The sequence below is a fragment of the Diadema setosum genome, chromosome 21 (genome assembly GCF_964275005.1).
Source record: "Diadema setosum chromosome 21, eeDiaSeto1, whole genome shotgun sequence".
Taxonomy (NCBI): Eukaryota; Metazoa; Echinodermata; class Echinoidea; order Diadematoida; family Diadematidae; genus Diadema; species Diadema setosum.
This window is the reverse complement of record NC_092705.1, coordinates 31,691,014-31,708,425: the sequence shown is the minus strand read 5'-3', so window position 1 is coordinate 31,708,425 and position 17,412 is coordinate 31,691,014. Positions and strand designations below refer to the sequence as shown.

Below are 17,412 nucleotides of genomic sequence, written 5' to 3'. Positions count from 1 at the left end.
GTCCATGCAGGGAGGTGAGTCTCACCTCCCTTGTCCATGAGACCGATATTCATAGTACTTTACTCATATATCAATGAATATACCATGAATGTGATGTCACAATATGGCACATTTTTCTCAGTTGGCATTTGCTTTCAACATAGCAATGCTATGTTTGGTCACTTGATACTATGTAGACAAATCACTGAACAGAATATAATGAAAATACATAAATTTAATGCATAGATATCTACAGGCCTACACACTAGGAATTATTCTGTGTACACACACGTGTTTGATTTGAAAGTCTAAGGCATCAAACATGCTAAAAAAAGATCATGGACTCCACTTTCTTTCCTTGGGGTTCTTGTAGTGTTATGTCAAAATGGCTGGAACTCTTCATGGTACCAAGTCTCTTATCTAAAAAAGAAAAAGAAAGATGCAATATATTTGGGGATTACTATTTCATTTTATTTGGAACAAGGTCTAAATCTGCATTCTTTACCAGAGATGTTAAGATTGAAAGGATTTGTGGAAGAAATGGTACTTGCCTGTCATGACATACTTTTGCTACATTTTTGCAATATTTCCTGCTTTTTCAGTCTCCATGGTTCCTCTCAGGGGAGAAATGACTTTTCAAACATATGTCACCATCCATAGTGTAGAACAACAAACAGAGAAGAGAATGTGCAAATATTTCTCCACTAACTCTTTTGAAGCAATCCTCCACTAACCCAGGTGTATACCCTGAGATACTGTCCAACCCTACCAAACCGTCCTATGATCATTATTATCATCATCCAGAAGGAAGCCAGAGCCTACCAGGTTGAACTTGTCATGCTATGACCAAGGAGCTGTGTTTGAAGCTCCTTGCTATGACCCATGCACTTTCCACATTTATCCTCACCACATTGTTTCCATCAAATGAGATTTATTTAGTTCCCCCCCCCCCCCCCACCTTTCCACTGACAAAGGTTCCAGCTGAGGAGCCTCCTCCCATGGAGCTACTGCTCCTCCCAGTCATCAAATATAGCCCAGCACTGAAATCCATTGCATTCCAGGACCGGGGGCTTAATGTACCTGTCTCTAAACAAATCACATGACACTTTTCCCAATGTGTCCACCACAGAACTGTGTGTAGGTCTGACTAAGATGACTCTGTCATTCATCCAGCCACTCTCAAAGAAACCAAGATGAAGTGAAATTGATCATAACAGAACAAGATTTCATTTACACATCAGGATGAACTTCAAACAAAACACCCTGGATTGTGTATTTATCCATTGTCAATTTGTCATTCAGCCAATCCACTGAACTTTCTGTCTTTGCAGCTGGTATATTGCAAACCCAGAAAATTGTGCATGAGACTTTTGAAATTTTCACAAGCACCCAATAGTAAAAAGCATTTGAAAGTTTTTGTCTAAACAATGCATTGAATGCAGTACACAACAGTATACTCATATTTTTCTTCTTTTTTTTTCATGGCTGGCAGTTCATGAAAGTTTCTTCTGTCTCAAAAAAGGCACCTGGCTGTCTTGGCTCCACCAATTTGCAAAAGTTTCATGCCACAAATGTTTCTAGTTTTACAGTACCACCTAGATGGAGAAAGGAAATGGAAAACCAAACAGGTAGAAAGGGAAAATAACAGGTAACTACATATCAAATCCTCATGTTTGTATGCACCCAAGTAGAGTCACATGACCAGAAATTGAAATTTCAACCACTGACAAGTAAAGTTAGCACTTGTATTGGATAACAACACCACCAACAACAGAATTTTACAGAATATGTTTGCAGTTACTTTCATAGCAACCTCTGACAAGAGTTTGGAATATGAGGGGGGAAAACATGCTTTCATGCTGCCTATATATATCAGCTTGGCACAACTTTGTTTTAGTCATAGGGCACCGCTTACCTATGGCAGCTTCACTACCCAATGTGTGATTAGCATACCAATAGAGGAAACCTCATCGTAAGAGGCTGATATCACACATGTGACAGGCAGAGAGCTGAACAAAACATTGATTTTCCTTGAAACCAATGAGAGCAATCAATTTTAATTTTCACTTTGCTGATTGAAGCCACTAATGCTGAGGACTTGGTTGATCTTGTTTGTCTCTTGTGATCACCAATCTACCAATTTGTCATGGTTGAAGTTCAACTCCAGACATCTGTGGAGGGGGTGGGGGAAGATGAGCCTTTCTCCTCTGGTGATGTCCTCAACAATCTACAAACTACTCTGTCACTCACACAGACACACTGCTGAAAACATTTACTGGGGATTAGTCTTGTTCAAAGGCTTATAGATTTCCTTTCCATGCCATTCGTAGAGTGATGTCACCTAAGTTGTGTGGGCATACAATTTTGACAGCACAGGATACATTAATACCTAACCTCTGTTATGCAGTCAGGAATTCTTTTCTTTCCAATTGTGATACTTTGTTTATTCAAATATGTTTATGAGCTGGCACCGGTTTTTACTGTTATGGAATAATTGCAGCAAAGATTAAGCTAGGATTTGCAGACTTCTGTTCAAGAGATTTTTTTTCACTGAAGAGAAAGGGGGGAAAAACTCTGACATGATTAATGACTGCCTTTCTTTCTGTGGCAAGTAAGACAGCTGGTATGGTACAGAATCAAAATTGAATCCATAACAATACTGGTGGTACACCATGAGTGACAGCATAATACGCATATCTGGGTAATAAAGGTCATGGAAAATGACTTCAAATATGTATGGAGCTACTAGCTCCATGATATCAATCTGCTTGTCCTATGACATTACTCACTTTCCCATGCTCAGATTATTGGATATGTGTCAGTAATAAAATGAGCTGAGCATCCAACAAGTGAAGATTTTCAGATAATGTAACCCGGCCCAATGTCATTCTACCAGTCCACAGCAACTCTTATCAAGTCTTGTTTGTTGACAAGCAATAAATGCTTTCAATTGTCACTATGTTTCTTCTTTCTCTGTGACTCTCTTCTCTGTGACTGACCTCCCACCATGTCATCATGATAAAGTCATAGGCAACCAAGCCAGGATAACTGCTTAATGTTTGCTCAATAACAACAAAATTTGATATCTAAACTACCTTCTGTGAGAATTTCAACAGTATACAGTATTCATTTCATGAGATTTTGAAAGTCACTCAGATACAGAGCAAAAGTGTTGTTGATGGCCAAGAAGCAGTCACACCCAGGTCACTATAATAGTGAGACGGACTGACAGCCAGCTACTGGTACACCTACAAGCAAGGAGCTTCTAAAGCTCCTTGCTACGAGACACCGAGACACCGCAAGGTGCCCTATCGATCACTAGCAGGCCAGTGGCCAGTAGGAGATCGTTTGATTATCGGAGAATGATCACTCGGTAACTGCCCGGATGTCGCATCTAGAAGTATCGCTCCTCCAATTTTACCAAGTTTTGACGAAAATCTGCACGCAACCAATGGGAAATCGACAGGGCATTTCTCAGGCATTACTAAGGCTTCAGAACCCACTCGACTTCTCTAAAAAAAATCTTTGGGATGCTGCTCTAGAGGATTTGAGACCATAGCTTCCAGCCGCTCTACAGTAACTACCACACAATCAAATTAGATGAAGTCATGATTTAATGGCGTCACAGGTTTGCCATTGACCTGCATACAAATCTTCCCTTCATTTCCTTTTCTGATATGAAATCAAACAGCAAAATGCTGTTCCCTCAGCATCAAATTCATGCTGCCTCAGTGCTATTTGATCTCAGTAAATGACTTACAGTGGGGCTGGATAATACTCACAGGCTTAGAAATGACTCGTCAATCCCCACATTCACTCAAAACCAGCCTGAGATGGTTGAAAATCAACTACCATTCCAGCATTTTTTTTTCTTTCAATTATCACACTGAAAAAGATGGGATGCCTGCTCTTGCCAAATCTGAGCATTGAATCTCATCCCTGTGTTCTGTTCAATGTCATTTTATTCAAATTCATTCAATCCGAAGCAAAAGTACTGCATTTGTCTGCCGTGTACAAACAAGTAGGAAAGCTTCCACTTCATAACTGATTGTCATACAATGCCTGACTGTCATGACTAATGTAAATAAGGTTCCTAGACTAGTGAGAGACCAATATTATTGCTCAATTTTATTTGCTAGTACTGTGGTGACCACTGTCTTTGTTTCATGAAAATGCATCATTAGCTCAAGTTTATAATTCAACAGTTATATCTCTTTCTTTTTGTCCAATCTTAGAGAAAGTGTGAAGGTTTTGCTTGATTTTACCAAATTTATTGGTGAACTTGGAAAAATGACATTTTGCTCTAACCAATCCTTGGTGAGTGCACTGACAATAGACTGACTAAAACCCTGTGACCATAGTTCTTTAATTGGCAAGTAGAAAAAAATGTCTGTTTTGAACTTTAACTACAGATAAACTGCACTCTTGTGCTGTATTCAGCTTGTGTCCCAACTAAGATTATAAACCATGCATCCAGATATAAGCAATACTCTGAAATATAATGCACTGTATCCTCAAGCAGTCTGCAGAGATGTACATTGACAATGTCACATTTTGTGAAGCATAAAATGAATCAAAATAGAAGAAATGAATTCAGCTTTTAAGATCATGTCTGCATACAAAGACTAATCAGTCAGGGTTAATGACGCTAAGGAATTCTACGCATCAGCTGAACTACTTGTGATGCTTTGCCATTTTCTTACACAAGCAGCAACTGGTAATACACATTAGGGTAATTCACATACAATGTACATCAATTAAGCTAGATTTTGAACTAAATATTTGTATCACGATCCAATCTTTTCTTTCACCTTTCACATTTATGTTGATCAGATTTTAGTGTCAATATCCAGTTTCCATGATAACTAGCATGTTTTCACAATGACATTGAACACATTTTTGCCTTTGCATTCAAATAGGGTCTCTTTTTTGTGTGTAAAGAGGAAACAATTGTAACATTGCTATTAGTATTTTTTCCTACCTGCTGTTTATATTTCCTCTTTCTCATCAATCTTGTAATAATGTAGATGAAAGAGTACAAGAAGGAAATCCATACGAACATCCCTCAATCTTCATCAGTATGCAAATGTAAAATTAAAACTAGAAATTATCTGTATATAACTGTATCTTTCAAACAAAAGAAAATATATGTTTCATAGACCACAAATAGAAATTAATTAAATTTGTGTTATAGAACACAAATCAATCCTAACAGTTTTCTCTTAGCAATGATGATGCTCCAGGAAACTAAACTGTATATTCACATGGCCTCATCTGATGGGATACCTTCTCCTCTTCATATTCCCTACTTTGGAAGTTAGGAAAGAAGCGGGTTTTGTCCATTTATCTTTTGATTTCAAACTCCCCTTAGTTTATGGTTTATTTTCATCTGAGGGGGAAAACTCACTGTCAACACAACATCCCCATGGGTGACTGGAACATGATGACAGATAAATGCCATATATCCCCTGCTAAATTCAGAACAGATTCCATTGAGAGGTAGAATGGCAGTGCTTCCTGAATGGTAAGAATACATGTGGTATCATTTTCAATGGGACCACACACACAAAAAAAAGATGAATACATCTGCCATCTTCTGCTCTAATATACATTTACATCCATACTATCTGTACCAGTCTTGATTTAAAAAAAGAAAAAAAAAATGTTTTGAAAATGCAGTCTATTTGATAATTAGACAGAGATTCCCTCTTAGGAAAAACAAAACAAAACAAAACAAAACAAGACAAAACAAGCTGAAAGTGAAACAAGGAGTTCAAAAGACCATTTATAAATAACACTTGAATCTTAATATGCTTTCAACAAAGGATGATCGAGACAACCAGAAATCATACCCAAAACTAATCCAACAAAGCAACCACTGATGCATAGAGACTGGATTCCACATATCGACATGCAGTTAATACATGAAGTAGGAAGTATTAGTTGTAAGTTTTGTCGTATCTTCCAGTTGTCTAATGTGGTTATGACATGTAGATGTCAGACCTACTTGTTCATTCTGTTTTCTATATTCACTTTCCCAGCAGTCAGAAGTATCATGAACGCTATATAGGCCCCTATAATATCATGAGTATTACTGTTATTATTTGTACTGGGTACAACTACTACTACTACTACTACTACTACTACTACTACTACTACTACTACTACTACTACTACTACTACTAGCAACTAGAATCTAAATAGCAAGTGATTGACAAATTGCCCTACATCAACGTAAATAAATAGCTTGTTATGATGTCAACAAGGAAACACATTCACTTTTTTCAATGCAGCACATTAGTAAACCCACATATTCACTTACTGGCACTCTTTGAGCAATACTCCAGAATTTGCAATAAGAACAAAAATACATACAAATAGAAATAGAAATAAATATAAATTGCAAGCATAAGTCACTGTCATTCACTTGCTGTACATCCATTCATCTCAACTGCTCTTGTGTGAAATGTAGGGCCTAAGTGTGTACACTCATAATGCATGTCAACATTATGTGCATTCTGGCTCAGCTGAGAAATGTGACCTGTGAACTCGCGTTCTGTTGGTCACTCACGTTCTGTTGGTCAAGAGACCAGACACATTCATCCTGACCAGTCTCTAGCTCCAGCTGACCCTCTTATGCCATACTGACCCATGGATGACAGTATAGACTATAAATGATAATGCGATGATAATCAAACATAAGTAAGGAAATCAATCATAAGTCTCCAAATACTGGAATCTGATTGGCTGATATATGACTTATGTTTGACTGTCTGACATGTTTGATTGCAACTTTTTATGCAATAGGACCAGGTTTAATTTTCATTGTTCTTCCATACCACTACCAGGGACTGCCAGTACGATTATGACCCCACCTGGCATCTTCCCATTTTGTTTCTATCATTCAGGTCTATATAGCTGGGGATATGATGGGTGAAACATACTGCCCAGGGATCCCTCCAGGACCATATAGCATATGAACCCAGGGCCTCCTGTTTTAGGACCTGTCTTTATCTACTAAACCACCGTGTTCCTGATGCGTCTCTACGTGGGATGAGGATGTACCCTAAGACTTCCTTTATCTGAGTGTACAGAAAAGGTTTTGTCACTCATGATGGAAAGAAAAAAAAAAAAACCTTACAAAACATCAATGTACAACTGACAATTCCAGCTGCAGCACTTGATCTACTAACCAGTAATAGTAAACTTGTGATACACACAACATCAGCAATGAGGATAAAAACAACACACTATACCATGATGTCATTCCTGAGTTCCCTGACCTGATTTATGCCATTGCCCACTGACCTGCAAAAGTCCCTAGAATGTAACAAGCTTCCTTTCGTCTTGATTTAATACCTTTATGCAAACATCACATTCCAAAATTGAAATAGCTGAAGAAATTTACCAATGCATATCATATGGTATTTTACTGGCTTGCTTTCTTGCAGCCCGACATCCCCATCCATGGAAGTAAAGAAAAGAAATTGGCTAAAGGTCAAAATAATTTATGGGATGTAAATGGTGGGGAAAGTGGTATGAGCTTGAGAAAGTAAGAAAGAGAAAGAGAGAAAAAACCAGGAGATGGAGAGGGAGAAAGGAAATGAATACAGCAAACACCCAGAATGAAAATGGCTGCTCCTTCTCACACCAAGCTAGGGGTCAGAGATCAGAAAGTATGAGGATTAAAAGGGAAGGGGTGGGCTATTGCACTACATCATGGCAGACACAAGAAAGGGGAAATATTTGTTGGAAGAGTTCTAGCCTTCAAAAGGTAGGTAATTGTAATCCACACTGCAGGCTAAAATGTTGATTATCGTGGCGTGCCTTGGGAAGTGCCAATTGTTTGGCAGCTTTCTTTTTCTATTGTGCTTCTTGGTAACCGTAAATTGTACCATTGAATGTTGGCCATTCCAACAGCTAGAAAAAGAAAAAAAGACAGAAAGAAAGAAAGACAGAAAGACAGAAAGAAAGAGGAAAGAAGAGAGTTCACCATGGATCAACAGGGAATGAAAAGTTTGAAATTTTGTGCTTTTTGTAGGCAAAGTATAAATAATGAGAATGCATGAAAGAAATTTGTGTACAAAATCATCAGAAAGAGAGGAGAGCACCTTCTATTCCCAAGCTTTACTTATTTTGTGCTTTCATTTTTTTTTTTATTAGAAGACTTCTCGCATATAATACAATTGTATTGTAATTCATGTTCCAGTCGTGTGTCATTCAAACTGTTATGAAATAATGTAGAAGATCATCATGTGAGATAAACAGGTGTATCTACACGTTGTGATTATAAAAATGCAGGAAAGAAGGCACCAATGATGACAAAGACTCCCCTGGCCACCTTCAGGCTTATTTTCTCAAAATTGCTTGAATTTTGATATCTTCCATTGCAGCATGTCTCAAGATGTATTTTGCCCACTTACAATTACACCAACAGCTGTCCTGTGATGCAAATCATCTGATACTTATCAAAACAAAGCCATAATTAGCAAACACAAACAAAACACAAATTCAGATTTATGCTGTAACCAGTGTTACAGTTGCAATAAGAGACCACTGTCATATTGTCAATAACAGACAGACAGACAGACAAAGGTTGCCCACAGCAACCAGCCAGCTTGTCCGAGGCAGGACCTACTGTGTGCTGTCTTGTTGACATTAGCAACTCGACTCCTCCCATGGCATTTTCTCCTCATACTCAATACATAGGAGTTATACCCATATCCAGTGTTGAAACCTTCATAGAGAAAATATTAGCAGTCATGAAGATGCAGTATGTGTTCCTGATTATCATCAATGTTTTCTCAAATAAGATGTAGGCCTACACCTTCTTCAAATTGTCTCTTATGTTGTCTGACTTTGAGGGCCAGAGCTTGCAGAGTCTCTCTTGAGAATGTTAAACCTTTTATACAGTGTATATTGCACTCAACAGAGAAAGTTGTATTTGGGGTCAAACGTAGCCAGGTTTTCATCAAAAATTTTGTAGTATATGGCAAATAAGGTCCTCTACACAATTACACTATGAAACAAAATCTTTGCTAAATGTGCTCTTTTGAAATGAACTGAAGAAATAAAAGTCATACAGATGTGTATCTTGTCATATGAGTAAAAGGTTACAATGGCTTAGTAGGGGCTGCAATAGCTAAATTATTGGCCATAAATGTGATTCTCATAAAAGTTAATGAACAAATCAATATGAAAGAGCATTGTGAAGAGATGACATCATTATTCCATCCGATGGTTTTGACTGATTTCACTGTTTCTTATAACAGATAATGATAAATTAGAAGAGGGGACTACAAACTACAAGCCCTGCTTTTCAGCAGTCCTCTCCATTTTCAACAACTTTGTTTCGGAATTTGTCAGAAGATATACCACATAATTTATATTTATTTCTCAGTTCACAGTTTCTTCATTTTTTTTATACATCCTTGTACTGAGTTTGTGTTATGGGATAAATTGTTTTATAGGGCCCAATTTTCTCTCTCTTCTTTTCTTTAAAACACAACAACATTTTGTGTCATTATGTGTATTCAAACATTTCATTGTCTATATTTTATTGGAGATGAAATAGGTAACTTGAACTTGAAATTACATTCATACAGCAACTGTTAAAGTACAATAGATTCTAAGCAAGTGAAACAAGCAAACTTGAATATTCTATAATTGACATTTTGGATGTTTATTTTCTACAATCATTTTAGCCAGATTTTACTCTAATCTTCAAAGTTATCTGAAATGTGGAATGACATGAACTTAAAAAAAAGGGAATAGATTGAAATCAAACATCCTTTCCTACCCATGACAACCAGAATTTGACTGACTAGTGGAACCATACTTCAAAACAAGACACTTTGTGCATGTAGACACTGAAAACTATGACAACAAAGGGAAATAATAAATATATAAGAGAAAAGAGAAATGAAAACATCCAAAAACTTTTTCCACAAGACAAAATCTCCTTTAAATGATTGATGGCTTGTTTGGAAGCAGACAGGTTACAAAGCAGTAGAATGAAGATGGCGGGAAGTAAAGCAGAACACTATTAAGGAGAGTTCTCTCTCTCTCCCTTTCATTCTTTTAATCACTATAGTCTACATCTCCAGACGGACAAACAGACTTAATCTAATCAACCAGAATGTAATCTTAATAATCCAATCAACAAACACTTTTTTTTTCTCTTGCCATCACCTTTTACGGGCAGTAAACGATACCTGGTATGAACCCCTAATGCAAACATATGTCCCTCCTGCCCCCTGTATGTCTACACTTTTTGCATTGCCTGAAGCTCAGAATTAACCCTCAAAGCACCAGCAGCTCCAAACATCTCAGACATTGTGAAACACTTGTTACCGACAGCAATGACAGAGTTAAAGGAGCACCATTTCCCTGCCATCTGTGTGTAAGGCTTATATTCTACACTTCCACCATTATGAGTGAATTTTACTGTCTTTATTTCATACACGATGATCCCTCTCATCCGGTTACAACTCAATAACACAGGCATACAATGCCTGCATATGAAGCATTCATGTATATTACTTCTGTGCAATGTATTCTTTACATTCATTAATCTCCAGAATATGATCGACTTTGTCTCAATGAACTCTATAAAAAAAAAAGAACAGCATATCATTCATTTTGGGCACAATCTGAACTCGCATATATTTTGTTTCCACTTGCTTGATGTCAGTATAAGATTGATGAGTTAATGGATTCAATTCAGAACAATCTCATATGATGCATGAGAAACTTTGAATTAAAGACCTAAGAATATGTCAAAAACATTTATTGATTTCCACATAAAATACACAAGAAAGTTCATGTCACATAGCAGATATGTGAAGTGTCTTTCACTCTTAAAACATCCGAGTCAGAACTGACCAGGAACTGGGTCCATTGGGGTCACACACCATTCCGGGTCAAAAATGACTTGGAATTTGGTCATGAAGACGCCGAATTGGGTCACCCTGACCCAATTCATGACTCTGAATGGGTCATATCTGACCCCATTCCTTGTCATTTCTAACCCGCAATGGTGTGTGACCCCAACGGACCCAGTTCCGGATCAGTTCTGACTCGGATGTGTTAAGAGTGTTGCACACAATAGCAATATAGTCCAGGATCCCAATTTTGACTATCTGATTCTCATCAGTAATAGTTTACTTCACAATGATAAAAAGGATTATTGCATTTGAGCTACATCCAAACTGAATCTGAAACAAATTTCTATTCAATGAATATTATTCTGGACATAACTATGCACAGGTCTTTTAAGATTGGATGCATTATTTCTCTATACACTAAAAAAAAAGTCAAAAAGAATACCACAGAAATGGAGTTGTTTTTCTTTATTGAACAAAATTTCATGAGCAATGATAAGAAAAATACTGATTGCTCTTGCTGCATATCTGCAACATAGATACTCACTTCTAAAATCTACTGCACTTGATGCTAGCGTGTATTTGAGATATGTCGTTGACGTCTGTAAGCTGATTTGAAAGTCGTGCTTGGCCTGATGAACGAGTTCTCTCTCTAACGCTCTGGTACAGCATGACATTCCTGTCCTACACACTCTCAGATCTTGTGCTGCAGAGGGCGAGAAAAACATAAAGATCAAAGCTTAGAAACACATACAGGAATTTCTTCTCGGGATAGATTCATGAAATTTACAAGGTACTTAGATTACAATATATTTTCCATTCACAATAAAATACATCATGTGTCTGTTTACCTGTCATTAGTTGTTCATATGTTACAGAAACAAGAAGTTTACATCAACATTGTCACTTTGACTTTCGCTCAGAATCAATCATGGCCAGCCAGTAAGATACACATGTACCAAACAGACTGAAGAAAGTCTACTAACTAATAGAACTTTGGTTTACCCTACAGTAAAACTGAATCATACCAACATCAAAACCTCTGTGACTAAGATTTCTATAGTTCTAACCACATCTTAGTCTTAACATTCTTCTGCTCTTTAAAAACAACTTGATACTGACTTATATCAAAATGAGCTCTACAATGAACTTAAAGTACTAGAGGGCTAAAAAAAAAAAAAAAAAAAAAAAAAAAGTATGCAGCACAGAGCATGCTCTTCCATCAATCTTTTATCAAACCAGTTTTTCTTCCATACATTCTAACATCGAAGAAATACAGTGAAATAGGAGTCAGTTTAGACATGGTGGCCACAAATTACCATGAATACCCCTCATCCCCACCCCACCCCACCCCACCCTCAAATAGGAATGTAGCGCCGAGGCTCCTGACAACAGTACATAAATGTAGGCCCTTAATAGGTTTTGTTACAATAGCTGAGTGTGCACACAGTTCTACTGTATATCACCCCTTCTTTCTCCCTCTCACAATAGATGAATAAAAGTGGAATAGAACCAAAGCACAGCAAGGTTATGCACTACAGGGCATGAAGACAGTGGAGGTATACATAGAATGCATTCTTTCCCTGGATCCTTTTCTATATTTATTTGCAAAAACAATCTTTTATGGTTTCTCCAGATCTATTTCCCCTACATTCTTATTCTCCCTCTTCACTAGCACTTACTCCCTCTCATCTCAGCATGTCAAACACACACAAGGACATCTTGTCATGGTATCTTTCTATCTCCATGCCAATACAAATCAAAATACAAATTCATCTTCCCTATACCAAAACTGCAATGTAGTTTATCTGGACATAATGATACCTGTCAGGCAACCTTACAAACCTATAGACTTATTAAAGAAGCTATTAGAACGTATCCAAACAACCAAGTTTTCAGTGAGAGGATTTTCATTGCATCACTTACACTATGTCACTGACACATATTATGTCTAAACTAGATCACTTCTCTTAGTCCAATTTGCTTTAAAATGTATTTCAGACTTGTTTTGCCTACTATGCTTCCCAAAATTGGGTAACCATCTACAAGATTTTGATTGATAATTTACATGAATAAAATAAATAGGTGGTTTAAAAAAATGCACATTTAAAATGCACACATAGTTTACAAACAAACAAACAAACAAGAGAGTAGGACAGTAAGTACATCCAGAAGTGACACCTCGCCTATACATCATCTAAAAAAAAAAAAGAGTAAGCTGATTCTTGCCAGACAATGTGGCACTCCATTCACAGACACTATTCCAGATCTGTGTGTCCTTTTTACCAAGACAAAGCTTACTGTAACAGAGAATAAGGCAGGTGACCAAGTCGCCTTGCATATGTGGATCAACACAATCCTCCAATTCTAACTGTTTGTGAGAATGAAGTCAGCCCATAGACCTTTCAAGATTTACTAAAAATAGACTTTCCTTCTTTTTTTTCTCCTTTAATTCTCTCTATGGAGCCATGAGTGAAGACACACACATACTCTCACACAAATTGTGGCAAGTACAATCTTTTCAATCTAGATACAAAGTAATATAATTTAGACAGCTCTGGTTAGACCTGTGAAACTTCTCGATCACATCACTGGTCTGAGTGGGCCTTGTGTGATCCTTACTAAGCACACTCCTGTTTTTTATGACTCTTATCAACGACATTCCTTCACTGAGTGATTACACACTATCACATCATACACTTGCCATCATTTTATGAGGAATCATCAGATAATTAAGACACAGTTTTAAATGGGCAAATCAATAAAACTTGTTCAAAGGCATCATTTTTTTTCAACTGTTTAACCTTGACAAGAAGTCATCATATAAATTAGACACATTTCCACAAGATATTTATTCACAATGGAAATTATGCATACAATTAATCCTACCAAAGAAAAGTGTGCAGTAATGAGTGTAGCAGTGGGTATATAGAAATAAAGCGTTGTCAGTCATGGAAACTACATGATAAATACATTGCATTTGAAGTTGCTTCAACAGCAACTTTAAATTAAATGAAGAGTACACTGTAAAAACATCGGTGTTAGATTTAACACCATGGGTGTTAAATCTAACACCGATTAAGTGTCAATAGAGGACCACACCGACAGGTGTTGAAAGTATTTTGTGATGGTGTTGAAAGGTGTTCACCTGGCACTTAGGGTGGTGTTAATTTGACACTGTAGCTGGTGATATTCTGACACTGCGTTGGTGTTAATTCAACATTGACACCACATGGTGTTGAGTTGATATTGCTGGTGTTAATTTCAATGGTATAACACCCGCCCAGCTTCAATAAGGAAGGGACCACACCAACTGGTGTTACTGTGGTGTAAATGTTTTCACACCTTTTTTTCCAAAATCAAGTACATTATCGGAAAGTTCTTGAGCGTTTTGTTAAAGTTCAAAATCAACAAGAAAAACAGTAACCAAGTAACTAGTCAAAAAAGCATTTTCATACATTGAAGTGACACCAGGAGGTGTTAATTAAACACCAAAAATGAGCACCGAAAATTTAACACCAGCTCGGTGTTTCATATTTAATACCGGACTTTTTGCAGTGTAATGTATTAAATAGGCTACTTTGGCACACTGACCACAACTTTAGTATTGTTTCTCTCTTGAATAGACCAGTTTACTAAGACATTCAAATGTTATGCATATTTTACACACAAATGTTATTTTGAAAACCAGAAAGCTTACAGAGGCTTGCCTGACAATGCAACAATGAATGTACATGCAGGGTGGATTCCAAGTAATGATGTTTTATTCATCAGAAACAGGTTGTTGGAAAAGTTAGTTACTAGGACGTCAAGGAGAGACACATTTATGAATTTGACTGAATTAGTAACTTTATAGTCTATTAGAACAGAGCATGACTTTCTTGCTTCCGAGTTATCCCCCCCAGAAAAAACACTTTACAAACAATATTACTATTCAAATTTTATGTTTTATGTATAGATGCCTTTCTGACACTGGTTCTTCTTGACAACCTGAAAGCATGCCCAAGATTTGCCTGACATAGCAACAACTAGTGTATACAAACTGATTTCCAAGTATCTAGAAGTATCTTTTGAGGTACCGGTTCACAGAATAGCTCTATACCTCAGGATAGAACAATAATCCATAAATTTGAATATGTTGGTAAACCGGTCTCTGGAGCCATGGAACCTGTAGGCTCTATGTGTTCACTGTATACAGCATTTCTTCAGAGTATGCAAGATATATGGCTGATATATTCTCATTACCAAGTTCTTAAACAAATGATAATGTTCGCTGTATTTTATCTTAGGGGCACATTTCCCTAACTGCTTTTTCTCCATTGAGTTCAGGCTAGCCTAGTCAGTACAAGGACTCAGTTCTGGTCTCAGTATGGACTGACGCCTTACCATAATGACGTTGAATAGACGGTAGGAGGGCTGGTTGGTAACAAAGGCAGGGGAAGTGAAAAAATGACTTGCACAACAAAGGCAAGAACACACCTAACCTGGTCTGTGGGGCTTACAGGAAATACAACTCCCTCAGAGGGAAAACAAGGGCAGAGTAAAAGACAGACAGAGCCTGTAGGAAGGCCATGGGCTTAGGAGTGCACAGAGGGGAGGGGGAGAATGAGAGATGCATAAAAGGAAATGAAAGGAGATAATGAAAAAAAAAAGTGTTGAAGCTTAAAGGTAGGGGATACCTTTTACAGACCTCCCAAAATGCAGCAAAACATTAAATATGAACCTCAGGGGACTTGTTTAGGCCACTGCTGAGAATTTTGGAAGTCAACAGTTATCTACAATTTGAATGATGCACAAAACCCAACTACTCAGTAGTTCTGTGTGTCAGCCACACTTAAGCCTTTTTATTGCAGTCTTCCGTATTTTTTATCTATAAACACAAATCTAAAAGTATAAGAGCTGATGTAATAACATATAGAGTGTGTGGCAAGAATGTATATAGAAATGTTTGTAAGTTTTGATGAACTTTCTTCACAAAATATACATGATGGACACACATGCAGTGCATGGGTCTGCAGACGTAGCCGAGTAATGTACTGGAATTTACGGTGAGCCCCGAAAAAAATTCAATTCAAAATCTAACGGTCAAAAAAGTGTACTAAATGTTACCTTCCACTTTCAATACTTTATGGGAGTTTCTAAAATGATACTCTCTTCAACATACCACTGTATTTATACAACTCTTCATTTAAGGCATGCAAATGGGATTCCCTACCTTTAAAGAACTGAATGAGAAAGACCTGCAGATAGAAAACTTCCATTTTCCATTTTCCACTTTCTGAAGTATGGTGAGATTTCCAGTGTATCGTGAGCATGTGTCACTGGGTGTGTATAGTTGGATCTTTTTTTTTTTTTTTTATGTGGCGACATCATGTGATCTCACCAAAAGTTATTTCAAATGGCGTTGTTTATTCCACCATACTTTCAAACTTCACCAAACCTGTGGTCATAAGGAAAGGTATTTATTGATTTGGGCACCCTTGAAAAACTTTCTTGATGCAGGGCCGGTCAGAGGACAGACGTCAGCCAAACTCTCCTTTGTCTTTTGTCCTGACACTCTCCTGTAATAGGCACCTTATTCCCACTGGAATGTCTCCCACACAAATCAATGTGGCTATTCAAAAACCTGTAGAGCCAGCAAGCGGCATTAAAGTAGAACCTTAAAAGCTCTGAGTCATGGCTTCAGAGTATTGAATTTTGTGTGGGGGTCATGAATTGCTTGTAATGAAGTTTTCCTTTTTTTTCCTCCCTGTGCTTGTCTGAGACCAAAGAAAAAAAAATATCTGGACACACATAGAATTCGAAAGGAAGCAGCTGCCAAAAGGAGAGGGAAAAAAATTGCCATCAATTCACTTGAAGTATTATTTTCAACAATACTGTAATTAAGTACCAATGATTCACAAACATTCCAATCACATTGCCTGGAAAAGGAAGTGGAATACACACACACGCGCATGATGAGTCCAAATGGCAGTGACGAGGGATACTGCCTTGAGGGGAGAAAAATGAAAAGTTAAAACCAATTAAAGAAGAGTTGGTCTGCACTTCCAAATTTTCATGAATACATGGAGTTCATTCCTTTCCCCTTACTCTGCTTTTTCTGAATGCTTACCATGACTTCCCCCCGTCATTATAATAGCATGTTAGCACACCCGTTGGTACTGTTCTTGTTGATTCTTTCACCTCCCCAAATCTAATCTTCTGGAGATCTAGAGCTTTGTAGAATGGAATGATATAAAAAAAAAAAGCTCACGTAAAGCCATCCTGACACCTGCCCTGCCTTGCATCATGCCAGTGTGTGCTACTTAGGCTGCGCTTAGCTAAAAATTTTAGGCATTTTCGGGATGGGATAAATGCAGCTGCATGTATACATGTTCAAACACGTATAGAAGCCCCGATTTGAATTCAAATTCAGAGGGCGTTTTGACATGCGTTTGAGACCACAATTGCCTTTCTGACAGTAGATACGCAATGCCATTTTGAAACGCGCTATCAACTCCCAGCTGTTTCCAGTTGTGTTTTCCACCCATTCCTTGTGTGTGAATAATGA

At 37.5% G+C, this 17,412-nt stretch overlaps 1 protein-coding gene across 1 annotated transcript in view; it reads right to left on the bottom strand.

Annotated features, from left to right (window-relative positions):
• The window catches only part of LOC140244601 (glypican-5-like), a 64,835-nt gene that overhangs the window by 29,186 nt on the left and 18,237 nt on the right, over nt 1-17,412 (bottom strand). Inside the window, exon 2 of the mRNA XM_072324223.1 lies at nt 11,410-11,568. Coding sequence (XP_072180324.1) covers nt 11,410-11,568 — 159 coding nt within the window. The remainder of the gene's footprint in view (nt 1-11,409; nt 11,569-17,412) is intronic.